Raw genomic sequence first — 24,160 nt, forward strand, 5'->3', positions numbered from 1 at the left:
GTCACCAAGAAAACCATTGGAAACACTACACCGCAATGGATTAAAATCCTGCAGGGCTCGCAAGGTCCCCCTGCTCAAGAAGGCACATGTGCAGGCCCGTCTGAAGTTTGCCAATGAACACCTGAATGATTCTGTGAGTGACTGGGAGAAGGTGCTGTGGTCTGATGAGACCAAAATAGAGCTCTTTGGCATTAACTCAACTCGCTGTGTTTGGAGGAAGAAAAATGCTGCCTATGACCCCCAAAACACCGTCCCCACCGTCAAGCATGGGGGTGGAAACATTTTGCTTTGGGGGTGTTTTTCTGCTAAGGGCATAGGTCAACTTAATCGCATTAACAGGAAAATGGACGGAGCCATGTATCGTGAAATCCTGAACAACAACCTCCTTCCCTCTGCCAGGAAACTGAAAATGGGTCGTGGATGGGTGTTCCAGCACGACAATGACCCAAAACATACAGCAAAGGCAACAAAGGAGTGGCTCAAGAAGAAGCACATTAAGGTCATGGAGTGGCCTAGTCAGTCTCCGGACCTTAATCCAATAGAAAACCTATGGAGGGAGCTCAAGCTCAGAGTTGCACAGAGACAGCCTCGAAACATTAGGGAATTAGAGATGATCTGCAAAGAGGAGTGGACCAACATTCCTCCTAAAATGTGCGCAAACTTGGTCATCAATTACAAGAAACGTTTGACCTCTGTGCTTGCAAACAAGGGTTTTTCCACCAAGTATTAAGTCTTTTATTGTTAGAGGGTTCAAAAACTTATTTCACTCAATGAAATGCAAATCAGTTGCTATCTTTTATTTAAGGTTATTTTTTCGATTTTCCTTTTGATGTGCTATATGCCACTGTTAAAATAAACCTACCATTGAAATGATACTGTTCTGAGACTTCATTTCTTTGTCATTGGACAAACTTACAAAATCAGTGAGGGGTCAAATAATTATTTCCTCCACTGTATCAGGGGGCGCTGTATGACTGATATTGTGGTGAAACCCCTCCCACAAGAAAAGTACGTACTCTTGGCAGTTTCCTGTATGGGAACCTTGCTGCATTGTGGGAAATGGCTGTTTACAGCGGTTTCCAACTTTCAAAAAAGCATGCAGCAGCTACATCACCTGCCAACAGTAAAAATGTCACCATGTAATAAATGTTAGATTGTAAATCAGGGATTTAAAAAGAATTTGCAATGGGCAAACACTGACTAAATCATTTATACATAATTATTGAAAAAATGAAGCACTTTTTTATTACATTATTTTCACTGGAGTTCCTCTTTAACCTATTTTGGTTCCTGGACGTAGAAACTACGTCCAGGAACCATGCGCGCTACCGCGGCCGCGGTAGCCACGGAATCAATGTATCGGGCTATCATGCCCGATCACCGATTCCTCTCCCCTGCTGAAAAAGCGACAGCTTCTCTCTGAAGCTGTGCTTTTTCTGGCTGTTCCCTCCCCGATGCGTCACTCTAAGCGTGTGCTACGCTTAGAGTGACGTCATGTAAACAAACTCATGGCCGCCATCTTGTGGCCAAAAAGTAATACTACAACTGTATGTAAAAAAAAAACTTAACACACATTTACATTATAAATCTATTGTTTACCTCCCACCCTCCCAAAACTACCCAAATAAAATGTTTACTATAAAAAAAAACAAAAAACATGTAAATATTTACCTAAGGGTCTAAACTTTTTAAATATAGATGAAATATTTCAATATTTTTTTTTATTTTAAACTTGTTAAAGAGACTCCGTAACAAAAATTGCATCCTGTTTTTTATCATCCTACAAGTTCCAAAAGCTATTCTAATGTGTTCTGGCTTACTGCAGCACTTTGTACTATCACAGTCTCTGTAATAAATCAATGTATCTTTCCCTTGTCAGACTTGTCAGCCTGTGTCTGGAAGGCTGCCAAGTTCTTCAGTGTTGTGGTTCTGCTATGAACTCCCCCCTCAGGGGGGAAAGAAACACACAAATGATCTTGAGATTCAAAAGGAAGGCTGTATACAGCCTGCTTGTGTATGGATGTATTTTCTATGTGTGGACATACTGTACATCAACCTACTTCCTGTTTTGGTGGCCATTTTGTTTGTTTATAAACAGACTTTTTAAAACTGTTTTTAACCACTTTTAATGCGGCGGGGAGCGGCGAAATTGTGTCAGAGGGTAATAGGAGATGTCCCCTAACGCACTGGTATGTTTACTTTTGTGCGATTTTAACAATACAGATTCTCTTTAATAGTGATAGATGCAAAATGGAAAAAATGCAACTTTATTTCCAAATAAAATATTGTCGCCATACATTGTGATAGGGACATAATTTTAACGGTGTAATAACCGGGACATATGGGAAAATACAATACGTGAGTTTTAATTATGGAGGCATGTATTATTTTAAAACTATAATGGCTGAAAACTGAGAAATAATGAATTTTTCCATTTTTTTCTTATTCTTCCTGTTAAAATGCATTTACAGTAAAGTGGCTCTTAGCAAAATGTACCCCTCAAAGAAAGCCTAATTGGTGGCGGAAAAAACAAGATATAGATCAGTTCATTGTGATAAGTAGTGATAAAGTTATAGGCTAATGAATGGGAGGTGAACATTTCTCACGTGAAAACGACGGAACCTGAATGGGTTAATGTGATCAAAGGTCAGGTATACCGAATACCGGTATACTGCAGTTTGATTGTGCATGGTAATCATACGCACAAACAGCGGCAAGGGTAATCAGATACATTGCCGGGATACAATCGCCACATGTACCCCTAGGCGCCGTTACAGTGAGATGGAATGCAGGAACAGGAAGTAGTAAGTAGTACATGCGGCAAAAGGATCCCAGCAATGTGAGTATCTTGATTACCCCTTGTGCTGCTTCCTCCACCTATACTGAGACACCTATTCCTGGCTACCTATACTGGAGAACCTATTCCTGGCTACCTATACTGGGGGCACTTATTCCTGGCTACCTATACTGGGGGCACCTATTCCTGGCTACCTATACTGGGGGCTCCTATTCCTGGCTACCTATACCTGGCTACCTATACTGGAGAACCTATTCCTGGTTACCTACACTGAGGGCCATCCATTACTGGCTACCTATACTGGGGGCACCTATACCTAGCTTCCATAAAGGCAGCGCCGGGAAATTTGGGCACAGCCGGCGCCGCCACAGGCAGTAATAGCAATTGAGGAATTACGGCTATAGTGCTTCTCAGTAAGTATTTTGGGCTAAACTACTATAAAAACACGAATTCGCCCGCCAGGAATAGCCAGAAACTTAATTACATCTTTCCCCCACTATCCACAGCGACCTGGAGGGGAAATAGTAGTTAATGCCACCAGGACTTTTGCAGGAGCAGGGTGAGCCCTTTTTATGGCCCTTAATCTCCCGGCAGCTTTATCATATGTATGCGAGGGAAAGGGGCACATCTGGTTACCATACTGGGGTGGGGGCACATTACTTAGGCTGCTTTCACAGTAAGACGTTACAGGAGCACGTTAGTGCAGCCTGTAACGCAGCCTAACTCACAGCAATGAAAACTAAATGGGCTGTTCACAGTGCCCACGTTGTGTTACACTGTAACACTGCACGTTCTGAGAAAGTGCAGCATACTGTGCGAGACTGGTTGCCCATGCGCAGTAATTAGCCACATGCTGACGTGCAGTGTTTTCTTCCTGGAGCGGCCGCTTTGTGCGCTGATTGGCTGGCGGGACCACGTGATGCGGAGTGGAACACTCCGCATCACGTGGTCCCGCCAGCCAATCAGTGCCACGGAGACACACAGACACATGGAGCGCACAAAGAGCTGCATAACGCGGCTCACTCTGGCGTCCTGCTTCAACACCACCAGGGGTGCGTTGGGGGCACGTTATGCGACCATGACGTCCCCTAAACCGCAAAGTCTTGGTGTGAAAGTAGCCTTAATGTAAGGGGGGTAAGCTGTCCAAATAATCGTGTACTACCAAATACCATGGCATTTTTTTTAGATGTTTATCATACCGTAAATATTCCATACCGTTGCAACCCTAGTCAGGTGCAATACCTGGATGTGGGCCCTGCACTGGTGTGATCCTCTGAATGAGAGGCAGCATGCTGTCAAGTGCAATAAAAAGAAAATTGAGAGCAGCAACCTGTGCTGTATACTGTATTCCACAAATCTGCTCACAGCAAACCTAAAGTTACAGGCCGGTGGATGGGGTTGAAGTGGAGCAGGTGGCAGCTCCTTTCTCGCTTAAAAAGAACGCTTGCTCCCAGCTTTGTGTAGTATGGCCGGGAAGGGTAAAGACGCCATGCTTTTTAAATGCATGCTGCCATCAGGCACAAACAGTAGGCCCATACAACAAATCACAACAGTAGATGGGGAGGGTGCATGTATTTACTTAAAAAAGATTGCAGACGAGTATAAAGCACAGATTAATTTCATCCTGTCTTAGGTCTGGTGCACATAAGAGCGGTTCTGGAGCGTTTTTTAAACCGATTGCAGGGGGAAAACCGCTTGGCTAATGAAAGTGAATGGGATGGTGCACACCAGAGCGGCTCGTTTTTTCCACAAACGCAAACCCGGGGGCTGCAGCATTTTCTACATTTCTAAGCCGTTTCTGCCTCAATGTTAAAGTATAGGAAAGTGGAAAACTGCTCTGAAAAACTCTAGATCAGAGCGGTTTTCCAGGCGTTTTTGTTACAGAAGCTTTTAGTAACAGCTTTTACTGTAACAATATTTGAAACTAGCCAACCCGCGTCGTAGCATACGCCGCATCTATCTAATACAGAAAGTGCCTCAACCTTGAAGCAAGAAGAAGAAGTAGGCTTTCCATGAGAAAATGTATGCGTGCTCAAACACCAAGTTTAACCCTAGCAAGTCTAGCTTTGCAAATCCGGCCTAATTGGCTATTTATGAGGCAATGCTCATGCAAATATGCATTTGCTTTCGCATGCCAAACTATGCAGGGTCCAAAAACCAATACCGCAAAGCGAACGCCCTGCGGGAATTAGTTCATGCTACATTAGCACTATCCAGGAGCGCCACGGGGAGGCTTCCCAATGCCCCCATACAACCGAGGGGACCGCGGGGTCCCAGGCTCTCTCACTGCCTGGGAACCACAGCGGCACCCCGGAGGGGGAGGGCGCGCAGCCGCCCCCACCCCCCGAGTGTGGTCAGCGTCGGGGAGAGCCGTCCGCACCCACCTCCCACTATTAAAAATAGGCACTCCCCTTAACGTCCATTGCGTTCTGCTACATGCACATTAACTTCGGGGCACCACATTAGAAAGGAGTGAAGCATGGGTCACCCCAAGCTTTAGAGCTCAGGGCTAGCTCACATGCATACAACACTCCAAGGGGGGGGGGGGTGGACAGGCGCAGCCAACTCACTCCAGGGCTCACACCACCAGAGCAAGCCATCCACCACCTGCCTCCAAAGGATCCAACTGGGGGGGAAGGGAAGGAGGGGGTTGGAGGACAGGCGCAGACAACTCACTCCAGGGCTCACACCACCAGAGCAAGCCATCCACCACCTGCCTCCAAAGGATACAACTGCAAAAGATGCTTTCCATGAGAAAAATTATGCGTGCTCAAACACCAAGTTTAACCCTAGCAAGTCTGGCTTTGCAAATCCGGCCTAATTGGCTATTCATGAGGCAATGCTCATGCAAATATGCATTTGCTTTCGCATGCCAAACTATGCAGGGTCCAAAAACCAATACCGCAAAGCGATCGCCCTGCGGGAATTAGTTCGTGCTACATTAGCACTATCCAGGAGCGCCACGGGGAGGATTCCCAATGCCCCCTTTTTATACAACCGGGGGGCCAGCGGGGTCCCAGGCTGTCTCACTGCCTGGGAACCACAGCGGCACCCTGGAGGGGGAGGCTGGGTGGCGCAGCCGACCCCCCCCCCCCCCCCCCCCAAGCGTGGCCAGCACCCACCTCCTAATATTAAAAACAGGCACTTACCTTAACGTCCATTGCGTTCTGCTACATTATTATTATTTAGTATTTATATAGCGCCGACATATTACATATTACGCAGTGCTGTACAGTATATATATATATATATATCTTGTCGCTAACTGTCCCTCAAAGGAGCCCACAATCTAATCCCTACCATTGCCATATGTCTGTATTATGTACATGCGCATTAATTTTCTCATGGAAAGCATTTTGTGCAGTTTGTATCCTTTGGAGGCAGGTGGTGGATGGCTTGCGCCGGTGGAGTTGTCTGCGCCTGTCCATACCCCCTCCCCCCCCCCCCGGAGTGCTGTATGTGAGCCAGCCCTGAGCTCTAAAGCTCGGGGTGACCCATGCTTCTCACCTTTCTCATGTGGTGCCCCCAAGTTAATGCGCATGTAGCAGAACGCAATGGACGTTAAAGTACCTGTTTTTAATATTGGGAGGTGGGTGCGGGCGGCTCTCCCCGGCGCTGACCACACTCGGGGGGTGGGTCGTCTGTGCCACCCAGCCTCCCCCAGCTGTGGTTCCCAGGTAGTGAAAGAGCGTGGGACCCTGCAGTCCCCCCAGTGTATAAAAAGGGGGCATTGGGAATGCTTCCCGTGGCGCTCCAGGATAGTGCTAATGTAGCATGTAGCAGGGTGACCGCTTTGCAGGATTGGTTTGTACATGCATTTGCATGAGCATTGCCTCATGAATAGCCAATTAGGCCAGATTTGCAAAGCCAGACTTGCTAGGGTAAGGCCTCTTTTCCATAGACTGTTGATAGGCAGTGAAATGCCTCTCAAACTCTCACAACTGCTCACTGCTGCCTGGTAACTGCTTGCTAGGCACACAGCTCAACAGTCCGTGGAAAAGAGGCTTTAAACTTGGTGTTTGAGCACGCATACATTTTCTCATGCAAAGTACTTCTTCCTCTTGCTTGAAGGTTGAGGCACTTACTCTTTAATATATATAGATATGCTACACAAAAACGCTCCAAAAATGCTAGGCATGTTTCGAAAACCTCTCTAAACATGCCTAGAATCACTCTGAAATCTGCTTCAAAAACCTCTAGCGTTTTGCAGATCTGCTAGAGGTTTTTGGTGTGCACTGGGCCTGATTAATGTTTACAATCATGCAAATGTGAAGCTCTTTAGGGCCACATAAAATGGTGTGAGGGATACAGCATGGTAAAATAGATGAGCAGTGCTGAAACTGCCTAAACCTCCACCTTGCTCTCCTTACAGGGGACCTGTTTGGGACTCACTGAAATATTTTTATAATCAACCAACACAGAAGAGTAAGTTGGGTCACACCACTTATGTAGCCTACTGAAAATAGCATTGGCTAACTTTCAAAAGAGATTTGGGAAAGTCCAGGGGGGAGGTTGGAAAATGACATGATTGCCAATATGGAGTCAAACATTCAAGCAGAGCCATCACCTTAGCCCAGCCTGACCCAGAAACCAGGTCACAGAATTAGGTCAAGCCACGGACTCTATTGACAGCAGTATTTTTGTCGATTTAACCCAGTTTCCTAAAACTGCTTGGTGTGGGCTTGTTGACTCAGGATGTCTACTGGAATGTGGAGAAGATCCAAGTCTTCCAGGTCCCCGACAGGATTACGGCAGAGCTGCTCTATAAAATGGACGGAACTGAAGAACAGTCAGGAGAAAAGCTGGCCACAATGGAGGGCCTAACTAAACAAAGCCCATCAACTGGGCAGCTCAATGTTCCTCAGATTTCTCAGTATTCTGAGTAAGAGAACATACGCATAACTGTACCCGGAACAACAATTACATTCAATTCTGAAGAACATTTCCATAGTCAACATAGAGAACAAACAAGAACTAATCAGAGTACTGTATACAGAGCATTTCTTTTTAGTCACCAACATATTGAGTCAAATACCGTACATCTTCCTTAACCTATTTTGGTTCCTGGACGTAGTTTCTACGTCCAGGAACCATGCGCGCAACCGCGCGCTCCCGCGGCCGATCGTGCGCGTGCATGCGCACTCCCGGCCACGGATTCGGTAGCCAAGGAATCAATGTATCGGGCTATGGAGCCCGATCACTGATTCCTCTCCCCCGCTGAAAAAGCGACAGCTTCTCTCGGAAGCTGCGCTTTTTCTGGCCGTTCCCTTCCCGATGTGTCACTCTAAGCGCGTGCTACGCTTAAAGTGACGTCATGTAAACAAACTCATGGCCGCCATCTTGTGGCCAAAAAGTAATACTACACCTGAAAAAAAAAAAAAAAAAAAAAAGAATTATCACACATTTACATTATAAATCTATTGTTTACCTCCCACCCTCCCAAAAGTACCCAAATAAAATGTTTACTATAAAAAAAAAAAATCCCTTACAATAAAAAAAAAAAAACATGTAAATATTTACCTAAGGGTCTAAACTTTTTAAATATCAATGTAAAGATGAAATATTTCTATATTTTTTTTATTTTAAACTTGTAAATAGTGATAGATGCAAAATGGAAAAAATGCACCTTTATTTCCAAATAAAATATTGTCGCCATACATTGTGATAGGGACATAATTTTAACGGTGTAATATCCGGGACATATGGGCAAATACAATACGTGAGTTTTAATTGTGGAGGCATGTATTATTTTAAAACTATAATGGCTGAAAACTGAGAAATAATGAATTTTTCCATTTTTTTCTTATTCTTCCTGTTTAAATGCATTTACAGTAAAGTGGCTCTTAGCAAAAGGTACCCCCCAAAGAAAGCCTAATTGGTGGCGGAAAAAACAAGATATAGATCAGTGCATTGTGATAAGTAGTGATAAAGTTATAGGCTAATGAATGGGAAGTGAACATTTCTCACGTGAAAACGACGGAACCTGAATGGGTTAAAGTAACCATGCAGCCATGATTCTTCCTAATAGTTATGCCTCTTGCATAAAGTGGACCTGACACGTTGTAGAAACTAGAAACACAGTGAAGAGTAGTGCCTTAAAGGACATCAGAGGTGAAAATAAACTGATGAGAAAAACAATTGTATCTATCCTCCTCCTCCTCCTAAAATGACTTTTTTTTTTTAGATATCCCAGTTTTATAATTAAATCTAGCTTTTAAGTTTTTACTGTTTCATTGTCTCTGCTCAATGACACCTTCATTGAAGTATGCCAGAGAACAAATCTATGAATTATTGACCTTTTTATCTCTTTCCTGCTCAAGGAAGCCATTTACTGACAGGAAAGTATTTTATGGCTGTAATTACTAATCAGGGAGGGTTATGCTATAGTCTGACCCAGTCCAACCCAGTCAGAAACTGTCACTTGCATAACCGATTAACTCTTTCAGGCGCAGAGAGAAAAACACAGCCTAGTTATTTGTGTGCTAGGCACTATACATACACAAGTCTAGCTCATCATGTCACCTCAGTTGTCCTTTAAACAGAGTTCCCCAACCCTGTCCTCAGGGCCCACCAAAAGTGCAGGTTTTGCACAAAACCACAAACATGCACAGGTGAGGTAATTAGTGTCTCAGCAGAGTTGATTAACTACCTCTCTGGATTTCCACAAAAAATGCAGCGTTGGTGGGCCTTGAGGACAGGGTTGGGGAACATTGCAAAAAGACAACTGAAGACAGAGGTATATGGAGGCTGACATTTATTTCCTGTTAAACAATACCAACTGCCAGCCGGCTGTCCTGCTGGTCTATTTGGCTGCAGTAGTGTCTGAACAACAACAGAAACAAGCATGCAGCTAATCTTGTCAGATCTGACAGTGTCAGAAGCACCTAAGGCTTTTTTCTAAAAGATACATTTTTTTATCTTCAATTAAGAATAACTTTGGAAAAAGTATCAAAAAGTAGGCGTGAAAGTACTATTAAAAATTTTGAGGACTTATTGCTTCCTGGAGGTTTAAAATGCATTTTATTGACAAGTTTGAATTTATCACCTAGGAGAAAACTCCAGAGAAAACGTCAATTGCATACAGGCCCTGACCTGCTGCATGTTCAGGGTCTATGGCTCAAGGTATTAGAGGCAGAGGATCAGTAGGGTTGCCAGGCAAATTGTATTGTTTAAAAGGAAATAAATATGGCAGCCTCCATATCCCTCTCACTTCAGCGGGGTGGAGGAAGAATTCTGCAGCAAGTTAGCCTGCATTATTGCGTAAAGTGTACCATCATGAGGAGAGGGAGAAGACTTATACGCCCTGGGTGTCTTGTTCCCATTCCGCTGCTGTCTGCTCCAGTAAGGCTCGCATCTCGGCTCAGACACGGATTACTGCGCATGTGCGGTCTCGGACGCCCCCCGATCCCGCTTCTGCGGCTAGGACTATTCTGTCCCTGCGCAGTAAACATACCTAACTGTGCAGACGCATCGAGGAAGCGAGTACTGGGGAGGAAGACGGGAGAACGGAGGGGGGACCGGGAGGACGGCGGAAGAACGGAGGGGGGGACCGGGAGGACGGCGGAAGAACGGAGGGGGGGACCGGGAGGACGGCGGAAGAACGGAGGGGGGGACCGGGAGGACGGCGGAAGAACGGAGGGGGGGACCGGGAGGACGGCGGAAGAACGGAGGGGGGGACCGGGAGGACGGCGGAAGAACGGAGGGGTGAACGGGAGGACGGCGGGAGAACGGGAGGACGGCGGGAGAACGGAGGGGGGACCGGGAGGACGGCGGGAGAACGGAGGGGGGACCGGGAGGACGGCGGGAGAACCGGGAGGACGGCGGGAGAACGGAGGGGGGACCGGGAGGACGGCGGGAGAACGGAGGGGGGACCGGGAGGACGGCGGGAGAACGGAGGGGGGACCGGGAGGACGGCGGGAGAACGGAGGGGGGACCGGGAGGACGGCGGGAGAACGGAGGGGGGACCGGGAGGACGGCGGGAGAACGGAGGGGGGACCGGGAGGACGGCGGGAGAACGGAGGGGGGACCGGGAGGACGGCGGGAGAGCGGAGGGGGGACCGGGAGGACGGCGGGAGAACGGAGGGGGGACCGGGAGGACGGCGGGAGAACGGAGGGGGGACCGGGAGGACGGCGGGAGAACGGAGGGGGGACCGGGAGGACGGCGGGAGAACGGAGGGGGGACCGGGAGGACGGCGGGAGAACGGAGGGGGGACCGGGAGGACGGCGGGAGAACGGAGGGGGGACCGGGAGGACGGCGGGAGAACGGAGGGGGGACCGGGAGGACGGCGGGAGAACGGAGGGGGGACCGGGAGGACGGCGGGAGAACGGAGGGGGGACCGGAAGGACGGCGGGAGAACGGAGGGAGGACGTCGGGAGAACGGAGGGGGGACCGGGAGGACGTCGGGAGAACGGAGGGGGGACCGGGAGGACGGCGGGAGAACGGAGGGGGGACCGGGAGGACGGCGGGAGAACGGAGGGGGGACCGGGAGGACGGCGGGAGAACGGAGGGGGGACCGGGAGGACGGCGGGAGAACGGAGGGGGGACCGGGAGGACGGCGGGAGAACGGAGGGGGGACCGGGAGGACGGCGGGAGAACGGAGGGGGGACCGGGAGGACGGCGGGAGAACGGAGGGGGGACCGGGAGGACGGCGGGAGAACGGAGGGGGGACCGGGAGGACGGCGGGAGAACGGAGGGGGGACCGGGAGGACGGCGGGAGAACGGAGGGGGGACCGGGAGGACGGCGGGAGAACGGAGGGGGGACCGGGAGGACGGCGGGAGAACGGAGGGGGGACCGGGAGGACGGCGGGAGAACGGAGGGAGGACGGCGGGAGAACGGAGGGGGGACCGGGAGGACGGCGGGAGAACGGAGGGGGGACCGGGAGGACGGCGGGAGAACGGAGGGGGGACCGGGAGGACGGCGGGAGAACGGAGGAGGGACCGGGAAGACGGCGGGAGAACGGAGTGGGGACCGGGAGGACGGTGGGGGGACCGGGAGGACGGTGGGGGGACCGGGAGGACGGCGGGGGGACCGGGAGGACGGCGGGGGGACCGGGAGGACGGCGGGAGAACAGAGTGGGGACCGGGAGGACGGCGGGGGGACCGGGAGGACGGCAGGGGGACCGGAGGAGGGACCGGGAAGACGGCGGGAGAACGGAGTGGGGACCGGGAGGACGGTGGGGGGACCGGTAGGACGGTGGGGGGACCGGGAGGACGGCGGGGGGACCGGGAGGACGGCGGGGGGACCGGAGGGGGGACCGGGAGGACGGCGGGGGGACCGGGAGGACGGCGGGGGGACCGGAGGGGGGACCGGGAGGACGGCGGGGGGACCGGGAGGACGGCGGGAGAACGGAGGGGGGACCGGGAGGACGGCGGGAGAACGGAGGGGGGACCGGGAGGACGGCGGGAGAACGGAGGGGGGACCGGGAGGACGGCGGGAGAACGGAGGGGGGACCGGGAGGACGGCGGGAGAACGGAGGGGGGACCGGGAGGACGGCGGGAGAACGGAGGGGGGACCGGGAGGACGGCGGGAGAACGGAGGGGGGACCGGGAGGACGGCGGGAGAACGGAGGGGGGACAGGGAGTGGGGACCGGGAGCACGGAGGGGGGACCGGGAGGACGGAGGGGAAACCGGGAGGACAGCGGGAGGACGGAGGGGAAACCGGGAGGACGGTGGGAGAACGGAGGGGGGATCGGGAGGACGGCGGGAGAACGGAGGGGGGATCGGGAGGACGGCGGGAGAACGGAGGGGGGACCGGGAGGACGGCGGGAGGACCGGGAGGACGGCGGGGGGACCGGGAGGACGGAGGGGGGACCGGGAGGACGGAGGGGGGACCGGGAGGACGGCGGGAGGACGGAGGGGGGACCGGGAGGACGGAGGGGGGACCGGGAGGACCGGGAGGACGGAGGGGGGACCGGGAGGACGGAGGGGGGACCGGGAGGACGGAGGGGGGGACCGGGAGGACGGAGGGGGGACCGGGAGGACGGAGGGGGGACCGGGAGGACGGAGGGGGGACGGACGGCGGGAGGACGGAGGGGGGACCGGGAGGACGGCGGGGGGACCGGGAGGACGGCGGGAGGACGGAGGGGGGACCGGGAGGACGGAGGGGGGACCGGGAGGACGGCGGGAGGACGGAGGGGGGACCGGGAGGACGGCGGGAGAACGGAGGGGGGACCGGGAGGACGGCGGGAGAACGGAGGGGGGACCGGGAGGACGGCGGGAGAACGGAGGGGGGACCGGGAGGACGGCGGGAGGACGGAGGGGGGACCGGGAGGACGGCGGGGGGACCGGGAGGATGGCGGGAGAACAGGGGGGGACCGGGAGGACGGAGGGGCGGCCGGGAGGACGGCGGGAGAACAGAGGGGGGACCGGGAGGACGGCGGGAGAACGGAGGGGGGGACCGGGAGGACGGCGGGGGGACCGGGAGGATGGCAGGGGGACCGGGAGGATGGCAGGGGGACCGGGAGGATGGCAGGGGGACCGGGAGGATGGCGGGAGAACGGAGGGGGGACCGGGAGGACGGCAGGAGAACGGAGGGGGGACCGGGAGGACGGCAGGAGAACGGAGGCGGGACTGGGAGGACAGCAGGAGAACGGAGGGGGGACCGGGAGGACGGCAGGAGAACAGAGGGGGGACCGGGAGGATGGCGGGGGGACCGGGAGGATGGCGGGAGAACGGAGGGGGGACCGGGAGGATGGCGGGAGAACGGAGGGGGGACCGGGAGGACGGCAGGAGAACGGAGGGGGGACCGGGAGGACGGCAGGAGAACGGAGGGGGGACCGGGAGGACAATGGGATAACGGAGGGGACCGGGAGGACAGCAGTATAATGGAGTAGACCGGGAAGAAAGCGAGGGAGCTGAAGGACTCTACAGTAGGCTGGAAGACGACCCAGGTATGTAAAAATCCTCTTGTCCTTGTCCTGTCTCTTTACTTTAAACCTCACACAGCCTCTGGCATCCACACACTGTTCTGTAACTGAACATTTAGAAGTTAAGAACTGTGATTGGCTCAAAGCAAAAACAGGACGGCGGGAGGACGGAGGGGGGACCGGGAGGACGGCGGGAGGACGGAGGGGGGACCGGGAGGACGGCGGGAGGACGGAGGGGGGACCGGGAGGACGGCGGGAGGACGGAGGGGGGACCGGGAGGACGGAGGGGGGACCGGGAGGACGGAGGGGGGACGGAGGGGGGACCGGGAGGACGGCGGGAGGACCGGGAGGACGGCGGGAGGACGGAGGGGGGACCGGGAGGACGGAGGGGGGACCGGGAGGACGGAGGGGGGACCGGGAGGACGGAGGGGGGACCGGGAGGACGGAGGGGGGACCGGGAGGACGGAGGGGGGACCGGGAGGACGGCGGGAGGACGGAGGGGGGACCGGGAGGACGGAGGGGGGACCGGGAGGACGGAGGGGGGACCGGGAGGACGGCGGGAGGACGGAGGGGGGACCGGGAGGACGGCGGGAGGACGGCGGGAGGACGGAGGGGGGACCGGGAGGACGGAGGGGGGACCGGGAGGACGGAGGGGGGACCGGGAGGACGGCGGGAGGACGGAGGGGGGACCGGGAGGACGGCGGGAGGACCGGGAGGACGGCGGGAGGACGGAGGGGGGACCGGGAGGACGGCGGGAGAACGGAGGGGGGACCGGGAGGACGGCGGGAGAACGGAGGGGGGACCGGGAGGACGGCGGGAGAACGGAGGGAGGACCGGGAGGACGGCGGGAGAACGGAGGGGGGACCGGGAGGACGGCGGGAGAACGGCGGGGGGACCGGGAGGACGGCGGGGGGACCGGGAGGACGGCGGGGGGACCGGGAGGACGGCGGGGGGACCGGGAGGACGGCGGGGGGACCGGGAGGACGGCGGGAGAACAGGGGGGGACCGGGAGGACGGAGGGGCGGCCGGGAGGACGGCGGGAGAACAGAGGGGGGACCGGGAGGACGGCGGGAGAACGGAGGGGGGACCGGGAGGACGGCAGGAGAACAGAGGGGGGACCGGGAGGATGGCGGGGGGACCGGGAGGATGGCGGGAGAACGGAGGGGGGACCGGGAGGATGGCGGGAGAACGGAGGGGGGACCGGGAGGACGGCAGGAGAACGGAGGGGGGACCGGGAGGACAATGGGATAACGGAGGGGACCGGGAGGACAGCAGTATAATGGAGTAGACCGGGAAGAAAGCGAGGGAGCTGAAGGACTCTACAGTAGGCTGGAAGACGACCCAGGTATGTAAAAATCCTCTTGTCCTTGTCCTGTCTCTTTACTTTAAACCTCACACAGCCTCTGGCATCCACACACTGTTCTGTAACTGAACATTTAGAAGTTAAGAACTGTGATTGGCTCAAAGCAAAAACAGGACGGCGGGAGGACGGAGGGGGGACCGGGAGGACGGCGGGAGGACGGAGGGGGGACCGGGAGGACGGAGGGGGGACCGGGAGGACGGAGGGGGGACCGGGAGGACGGCGGGAGGACGGAGGGGGGACCGGGAGGACGGCGGGAGGACCGGGAGGACGGCGGGAGGACGGAGGGGGGACCGGGAGGACGGCGGGAGGACGGAGGGGGGACCGGGAGGACGGAGGGGGGACCGGGAGGACGGAGGGGGGACCGGGAGGACGGAGGGGGGACCGGGAGGACGGAGGGGGGACCGGGAGGACGGAGGGGGGACCGGGAGGACGGCGGGAGGACGGAGGGGGGACCGGGAGGACGGCGGGAGAACGGAGGGGGGACCGGGAGGACGGCGGGAGAACGGAGGGGGGACCGGGAGGACGGCGGGAGAACGGAGGGGGGACCGGGAGGACGGCGGGGGGACCGGGAGGACGGCGGGGGGACCGGGAGGACGGCGGGAGAACAGGGGGGGACCGGGAGGACGGAGGGGCGGCCGGGAGGACGGCGGGAGAACAGAGGGGGGACCGGGAGGACGGCGGGAGAACGGAGGGGGGACCGGGAGGACGGCGGGAGAACGGAGGGGGGACCGGGAGGACGGCGGGGGGACCGGGAGCCGGGAGGATGGCGGGGGGACCGGGAGGATGGCGGGAGAACGGAGGGGGGACCGGGAGGACGGCAGGAGAACGGAGGGGGGACCGGGAGGACGGCAGGAGAACGGAGGGGGGACCGGGAGGACGGCAGGAGAACGGAGGGGGGACCGGGAGGACGGCAGGAGAACGGAGGGGGGACCGGGAGGACGGCAGGAGAACGGAGGGGGGACCGGGAGGACGGCAGGAGAACGGAGGGGGGACCGGGAGGATGGCGGGGGGACCGGGAGGATGGCGGGAGAACGGAGGGGGGACCGGGAGGACGGCAGGAGAACGGAGGGGGGACCGGGAGGACAATGGGATAACGGAGGGGACCGGGAGGACAGCAGTATAATGGAGTAGACCGGGAAGAAAGCGAGGGAGCTGAAGGACTCTACAGTAGGCTGGAAGACGACCCAGGTATGTAAAAATCCTCTTGTCCTTGTCCTGTCTCTTTACTTTAAACCTCACACAGCCTCTGGCATCCACACACTGTTCTGTAACTGAACATTTAGAAGTTAAGAACTGTGATTGGCTCAAAGCAAAAACAGGACGGCGGGAGGACGGAGGGGGGACCGGGAGGACGGCGGGAGAACAGAGGGGGGGGCGGGAGAACGGCGGGAGAACAGAGGGGGGGGGGCGGGAGAACGGCGGGAGAACAGAGGGGGGACCGGGAGGACGGCGGGAGAACAGAGGGGGGACCGGGAGGACGGCGGGAGAACGGAGGGGGGACCGGGAGGACGGCGGGAGAACGGAGGGGGGACCGGGAGGACAGAGGGGCGGCCGGGAGGACGGCGGGAGAACAGAGGGGGGACCGGGAGGACGGCGGGAGAACGGAGGGGGGACCGGGAGGACGGCGGGGGGACCGGGAGGACGGCAGGAGAACGGAGGGGGGACCGGGAGGACGGCGGGAGAACGGAGGGGGGACCGGGAGGACGGCGGGAGAACGGAGGGGGGACCGGGAGGACGGCGGGAGAACGGAGGGGGGACCGGGAGGACGGCGGGAGAGCGGAGGGGGGACCGGGAGGACGGCGGGAGAACGGAGGGGGGACCGGGAGGACGGCGGGAGAACGGAGGGGGGACCGGGAGGACGGCGGGAGAACGGAGGGGGGACCGGGAGGACGGCGGGAGAACGGAGGGGGGACCGGGAGGACGGCGGGAGAACGGAGGGGGGACCGGGAGGACGGCGGGAGAACGGAGGGGGGACCGGGAGGACGGCGGGAGAACGGAGGGGGGACCGGGAGGACGGCGGGAGAACGGAGGGGGGACCGGGAGGACGGCGGGAGAACGGAGGGGGGACCGGGAGGACGGCGGGAGAACGGAGGGGGGACCGGGAGGACGGCGGGAGAACGGAGGGGGGACCGGGAGGACGGCGGGAGAGCGGAGGGGGGACCGGGAGGACGGCGGGAGAACGGAGGGGGGACCGGGAGGACGGCGGGAGAACGGAGGGGGGACCGGGAGGACGGCGGGAGAACGGAGGGGGGACCGGGAGGACGGCGGGAGAACGGAGGGGGGACCGGGAGGACGGCGGGAGAACGGAGGGGGGACCGGGAGGACGGCGGGAGAACGGAGGGGGGACCGGGAGGACGGCGGGAGAACGGAGGGGGGACCGGGAGGACGGCGGGAGAACGGAGGGGGGACCGGGAGGACGGCGGGAGAACGGAGGGGGGACCGGGAGGACGGCGGGAGAACGGAGGGAGGACGGCGGGAGAACGGAGGGGGGACCGGGAGGACGGCGGGAGAACGGAGGGGGGACCGGGAGGACGGCGGGAGAACCGGGAAGACGGCGGGAGAACCGGGAAGACGGCGGGAGCACGGAGGAGGGACCGGGAAGACGGCGGGAGAACGGAGTGGGGACCGGGAGGACGGCGGGGGGACCGGGAGGACGGCAGGAGAACGGAGGGGGGACCGGGAGGACAATGGGATAACGGAGGGGACCGGGAGGACAGCAGTATAATGGAGTAGACCGGGAAGAAAGCGAGGGAGCTGAAGGACTCTACCATAGGCTGGAAGACGACCCAGGTATGTAAAAATCCTCTTGTCCTTGTCCTGTCTCTTTACTTTAAACCTCACACAGCCTCTGGCATCCACACACTGTTCTGTAACTGAACATTTAGAAGTTAAGAACTGTAATTGGCTCAAAGCAAAAACAGGACGGCGGGAGGACGGAGGGGGGACCGGGAGGACGGCGGGAGGACGGAGGGGGGACCGGGAGGACGGAGGGGGGACCGGGAGGACGGCGGGAGGACGGAGGGGGGACCGGGAGGACGGCGGGAGGACCGGGAGGACGGCGGGAGGACGGAGGGGGGACCGGGAGGACGGAGGGGGGACCGGGAGGACGGAGGGGGGACCGGGAGGACGGAGGGGGGACCGGGAGGACGGAGGGGGGACCGGGAGGACGGAGGGGGGACCGGGAGGACGGAGGGGGGACCGGGGGGACGGAGGGGGGACCGGGGGGACGGCGGGAGGACGGAGGGGGGACCGGGAGGACGGAGGGGGGACCGGGAGGACGGCGGGAGAACGGAGGGGGGACCGGGAGGACGGCGGGAGAACGGAGGGGGGACCGGGAGGACGGCGGGAGAACGGAGGGGGGACCGGGAGGACGGCGGGGGGACCGGGAGGACGGCGGGGGGACCGGGAGGACGGCGGGGGGACCGGGAGGACGGCGGGAGAACAGGGGGGGACCGGGAGGACGGAGGGGCGGCCGGGAGGACGGCGGGAGAACAGAGGGGGGACCGGGAGGACGGCGGGAGAACGGAGGGGGGACCGGGAGGACGGCGGGGGGACCGGGAGCCGGGAGGATGGCGGGGGGACCGGGAGGATGGCGGGAGAACGGAGGGGGGACCGGGAGGACGGCAGGAGAACGGAGGGGGGACCGGGAGGACGGCAGGAGAACGGAGGGGGGACCGGGAGGACGGCAGGAGAACGGAGGGGGGACCGGGAGGACAGCAGGAGAACGGAGGGGGGACCGGGAGGACGGCAAGAGAACGGAGGGGGGACCGGGAGGATGGCGGGGGGACCGGGAGGATGGCGGGAGAACGGAGGGGGGACCGGGAGGACGGCAGGAGAACGGAGGGGGGACCGGGAGGACAATGGGATAACGGAGGGGACCGGGAGGACAATGGGATAACGGAGGGGACCGGGAGGACAGCAGTATAATGGAGTAGACTGGGAAGAAAGCGAGGGAGCTGAAGGACTCTACAGTAGGCTGGAAGACGACCCAGGTATGTAAAAATCCTCTTGTCCTTGTCCTGTCTCTTTACTTTAAACCTCACACAGCCTCTGGCATCCACACACTGTTCTGTAACTGAACATTTAGAAGTTAAGAACTGTGATTGGCTCAAAGCAAAAACAGGACGGCGGGAGGACGGAGGGGGGACCGGGAGGACGGCGGGAGAACGGCGGGAGAACAGAGGGGGGGGCGGGAGAACGGCGGGAGAACAGAGGGGGGGGCGGGAGAACGGCGGGAGAACAGAGGGGGGACCGGGAGGACGGCGGGAGAACAGAGGGGGGACCGGGAGGACGGCGGGAGAACGGAGGGGGGACCGGGAGGACGGCGGGAGAACGGAGGGGGGACCGGGAGGACAGAGGGGCGGCCGGGAGGACGGCGGGAGAACAGAGGGGGGACCGGGAGGACGGCGGGAGAACGGAGGGGGGACCGGGAGGACGGCGGGGGGACCGGGAGGACGGCGGGAGAACGGAGGGGGGACCGGGAGGACGGCGGGAGAACGGAGGGGGGACCGGGAGGACGGCGGGAGAACGGAGGGGGGACCGGGAGGACGGCGGGAGAACGGAGGGGGGACCGGGAGGACGGCGGGAGAGCGGAGGGGGGACCGGGAGGACGGCGGGAGAACGGAGGGGGGACCGGGAGGACGGCGGGAGAACGGAGGGGGGACCGGGAGGACGGCGGGAGAACGGAGGGGGGACCGGGAGGACGGCGGGAGAACGGAGGGGGGACCGGGAGGACGGCGGGAGAACGGAGGGGGGACCGGGAGGACGGCGGGAGAACGGAGGGGGGACCGGGAGGACGGCGGGAGAACGGAGGGGGGACCGGGAGGACGGCGGGAGAACGGAGGGAGGACGGCGGGAGAACGGAGGGGGGACCGGGAGGACGGCGGGAGAACGGAGGGGGGACCGGGAGGACGGCGGGAGAACCGGGAAGACGGCGGGAGAACGGAGGGGGGACCGGGAGGACGGCGGGAGAACCGGGAAGACGGCGGGAGAACGGAGGAGGGACCGGGAAGACGGCGGGAGAACGGAGTGGGGACCGGGAGGACGGCGGGGGGACCGGGAGGACGGCGGGGGGACCGGGAGGACGGCGGGGGGACCGGGAGGACGGACCGGGAGGACGGCGGGAGAACAGAGTGGGGACCGGGAGGACGGCGGGGGGACCGGGAGGACGGCGGGGGGACCGGGAGGACGGCAGGGGGACCGGAGGAGGGACCGGGAAGACGGCGGGAGAACGGAGTGGGGACCGGGAGGACGGTGGGGGGACCGGGAGGACGGTGGGGGGACCGGTAGGACGGCGGGGGGACCGGTAGGACGGCGGGGGGACCGGTAGGACGGCGGGGGGACCGGGAGGACGGCGGGGGGACCGGGAGGACGGCGGGAGAACGGAGGGGGGACCGGGAGGACGGCGGGAGAACGGAGGGGGGACCGGGAGGACGGCGGGAGAACGGAGGGGGGACCGGGAGGACGGCGGGAGAACGGAGGGGGGACCGGGAGGACGGCGGGAGAACGGAGGGGGGACCGGGAGGACGGCGGGAGAACGGAGGGGGGACCGGGAGGACGGCGGGAGAACGGAGGGGGGACCGGGAGGACGGCGGGAGAACGGAGGGGGGACCGGGAGGACGGCGGGAGAACGGAGGGGGGACAGGGAGTGGGGACCGGGAGGACGGAGGGGGGACCGGGAGGACGGAGGGGAAACCGGGAGGACGGCGGGAGGACGAAGGGGGGACCGGGAGGACGGCAGGAGAACGGAGGGGGGACCGGGAGGACGGCAGGAGAACGGAGGGGGGACCGGGAGGACGGCAGGAGAACGGAGGGGGGACCGGGAGGACAATGGGATAACGGAGGGTACCGGGAGGACAGCAGTATAATGGAGTAGACCGGGAAGAAAGCGAGGGAGCTGAAGGACTCTACAGTAGGCTGGAAGACGACCCAGGTATGTAAAAATCCTCTTGTCCTTGTCCTGTCTCTTTACTTTAACCCTCCTGGCGGTTTGCAAAAAAATCGCCAGGGGGCAGCAAATCTTTTTTTTAAATTTTTTTTTTTTTTTTTCATGTAGCGAGACAAAGTCTCGCTACATGATAGCCGCTGCTCAGCGGCATCCCCCCAGCCCCTCCGATCGCCGCCGGCGATCGGAGATCCGGAGATCCCGTTCAAAGAACGGGATCTCCTGGAGGGCTTCCCCCGTCGCCATGGCGACGGGCGGGATGACGTCACCGACGTCATCGACGTCGTGACGTCAGAGGGGACTCCGATCTGCCCCATAGCGCTGCCTGGCACTGATTGGCCAGGCAGCGCACGGGGTCTGGGGGGGGGGGCGGCCGCGGCGAGAGGAATTGCGGCGGATCGGCGGGTAGCGGCGGCGATCGGGCACTGCACGCAGCTAGCAAAGTGCTAGCTGCGTGCAGCAAAAAAAAAATTATGCAAATCGGCCCAGCGGGGCCTGAGCGGTGCCTTCCGGCGGCATAGCCCGAACTCAGTTCGGGCTTACCGCCAGGAAGGTTAAACCTCACACAGCCTCTGGCATCCACACACTGTTCTGTAACTGAACATTTAGAAGTTAAGAACTGTGATTGGCTCAAAGCAAAAACAGGGTCAGGATCCAATGAAATTTGTCAATGTGACAGCAAAGCGAGCGGGTGCAACGACGCGGACACTGACGGGAACGGTGATAACGCGCAGGGAATGATGGAGATCTCCATCCTGGCAGGTATATCAGCTCACAAACAGGGTGTAGATTTCAATCATCAACGTCCAGAAGCGGTTAAAGTTCCAATGTCATGAAAAATCATGAAATTTAAACTTGTGAACTCATACAGCTATGATGTACATTTCTCCCAGACTAAAATGCATTATGAATTGCTTTTCTCGTGTCAACGTCACTCACAGTAAGTAGAAAAAAAATCTGACAGGTTTTGGACTAGACCATCTTCCTCATGGGGGATTCTTAGCATTTCCCTTATGCTTTACAAAAGCACTCCCTGTAAAAGATAAATCGAAAGATGCCAAGCTCTACTCACACACTTTTCTGCCAGTTGGACTGGGCAACTGCCATTCAGTAAGTGCTTTTGAATATAAAGAAAACACTGAGAATCCCCCCCATGAGGATATGGACTGCTCCAAAAGTGTATACACATGCATGCATATACATGTAGTTTACATATTATAATTTTTCATGATAGTAGCCCTTTAAAGCCGGTGTCATCAGCACGCTATAGCAGCACAGAAGAGGAATGGCTGAACAGCAGCAGAAAGCAAAACACCCCCTGCCACATCAGCTTAGGCCAGTGATGGCTAACCTTGGCACTCCAGCTATGGTGGAACTACAAGTCCCATGAAGCAATGCAATACTCTGACAGCTCTAAGCATAACTCGGGGAGGTACAGGCATGATGGGATTTGTAGTTTTGTCACAGCTGGAGCGCCAAGGTTAGCCATCACTGGCTTAGGCACATTAGTCGGTCAACTTCTGTGTGTCAGAGGTCAGTATGACAATTATCTAAAGCAGAATAGGCCTTGGTTGAAAACCAGCACCATACACAGCTAGGGCACTGATCACACTAGCCCAGAGATCAACATAACCAGCAGAGGAGAAGCAGCACAGCATGCTGGGAAGGAAAAGTACTTACTATCATTCTGCGGGTGAAGGAGTTTTTTCAGTGCCAACATTTCCTCATGTAATCCATTCAGAACAAATCCGAGGTACTCCTCCGCATCCTCCTGGCGACCCTGCTGGCAGAATACACACTCTGCGTCAATCACAATTGATACTGTACAGCTGTGACCCCATACTTCACACAGAAGGACCCCAGCACATAAACTGCTCAACCAGTTCTGCAATATCAGAGTGATACAGTTCTACCCACACCTGTACTGTGTACCTCAGGTATGAGCAGCATATTCTGCATGCGTAGGGCCCAATTCACACCGGAGCGTTTTGTCAGCGCTTTGCTGATGGCTGGTGATTAGCATAGCGTTGTGGCAATATATTTCATCAAAACTTTTCACACTGTAGTATTGCAATTTGGATAAACCGGCAATCGGTATGTTGCATTTTTGGAGAAATTGTGATGCAAATCTCCTTCCCTGAACAAAATCACAATCGCAGAAGTCACACAAAAAAAGCACTTCAAAACCGCAAGTGTGAAAAGGCCCAAATTCCATTTTTGTAGCTAGGATGTACATTCACATTAACAAGATAAATATGCAGAGAGCACCGATGACACCAGATGTACACATCTCTAGTGTTCTCAAGTATATAGCAGCACGGTGGGGTAGTGGGCAGCACAGTGGCATAGTGGTTAGCACTCTCGCCTTGCAGCGCTGGGTCCACGGTTCAAGTTACAGCCTGGGCACTATCTGTACGGAGTTTGTATGTTCTCCCCGTGTCTGCGTGGGTTTCCTCCGGGCTCTCCGGATTCCTCCCACATCCCAAAAACATACAGATAAGTTAATTGGCCTCCCCCAAATTGGCCCTAGACCAGCCTTCTTTACCTTTTTACCCTGGAGGAAGCCTGCTGATAACTTTTGGATCTCAAAGTACCCCTGCAAAGTTTTTTAATCTCGAGGAACTCCACTGCCACTCATTATACTGCGCTCATTATTATTCTGACTCCCAATTTAGGGGTGTATATTGTTTCAGCGCCGCTCAGTTCGGCACGGTGAGAGCCGGATGATGGCGTTAAAAAACGATTCCCCCTCAGAGTTGTCGCAACTCGGAGGGAGATGTAATTCGGGGTCTGGCATTGCTGCTAATGGGCGCCCAGTTTCCACGCTCGGCTCTGAGAGCCAAGCGACAAAATAAGCTGATCCGCCAATTTAGTGCTTCTTTTTAAAGTACCCCCTATTATTAATATGCTCTATTATATTTCCCTCACAATGGAACCCCTGCAGAGTCCTCAAGGAACCCTGGTTGAGAAAGCCTGCCCTAGACTGACACACACATTACACGATACATACGGCTATGGTAAGGATTACATTGTGAGCCCCTCTGAGGGAGTTCGTGACAAGACGAGCTATATAAATACTAAATATATATATATATATATATACATATACATATATATACATATATATATATATATATATACATATATATATATATATACATATATATATATACATATATATATATATAT

General features: G+C 57.9%; 1 protein-coding gene across 2 annotated transcripts in view; it reads right to left on the reverse strand.

The window, feature by feature from the left end:
* Positions 1–24,160, reverse strand: part of USP10 (ubiquitin specific peptidase 10) — a 103,019-nt gene that overhangs the window by 24,190 nt on the left and 54,669 nt on the right. Inside the window, exon 9 of one of the 2 annotated variants that reach the window (XM_068260180.1) lies at positions 22,652–22,751. In XM_068260180.1, coding sequence (XP_068116281.1) covers positions 22,652–22,751 — 100 coding nt within the window. Of the gene's footprint in view, positions 1–22,651; positions 22,755–24,160 lie in introns of both variants that reach the window. The other variant, XM_068260179.1, reaches the window with a different exon arrangement.

Source organism: Hyperolius riggenbachi, chromosome 11 (assembly GCF_040937935.1).
Source record: "Hyperolius riggenbachi isolate aHypRig1 chromosome 11, aHypRig1.pri, whole genome shotgun sequence".
Classification (NCBI taxonomy): domain Eukaryota; kingdom Metazoa; phylum Chordata; class Amphibia; order Anura; family Hyperoliidae; genus Hyperolius; species Hyperolius riggenbachi.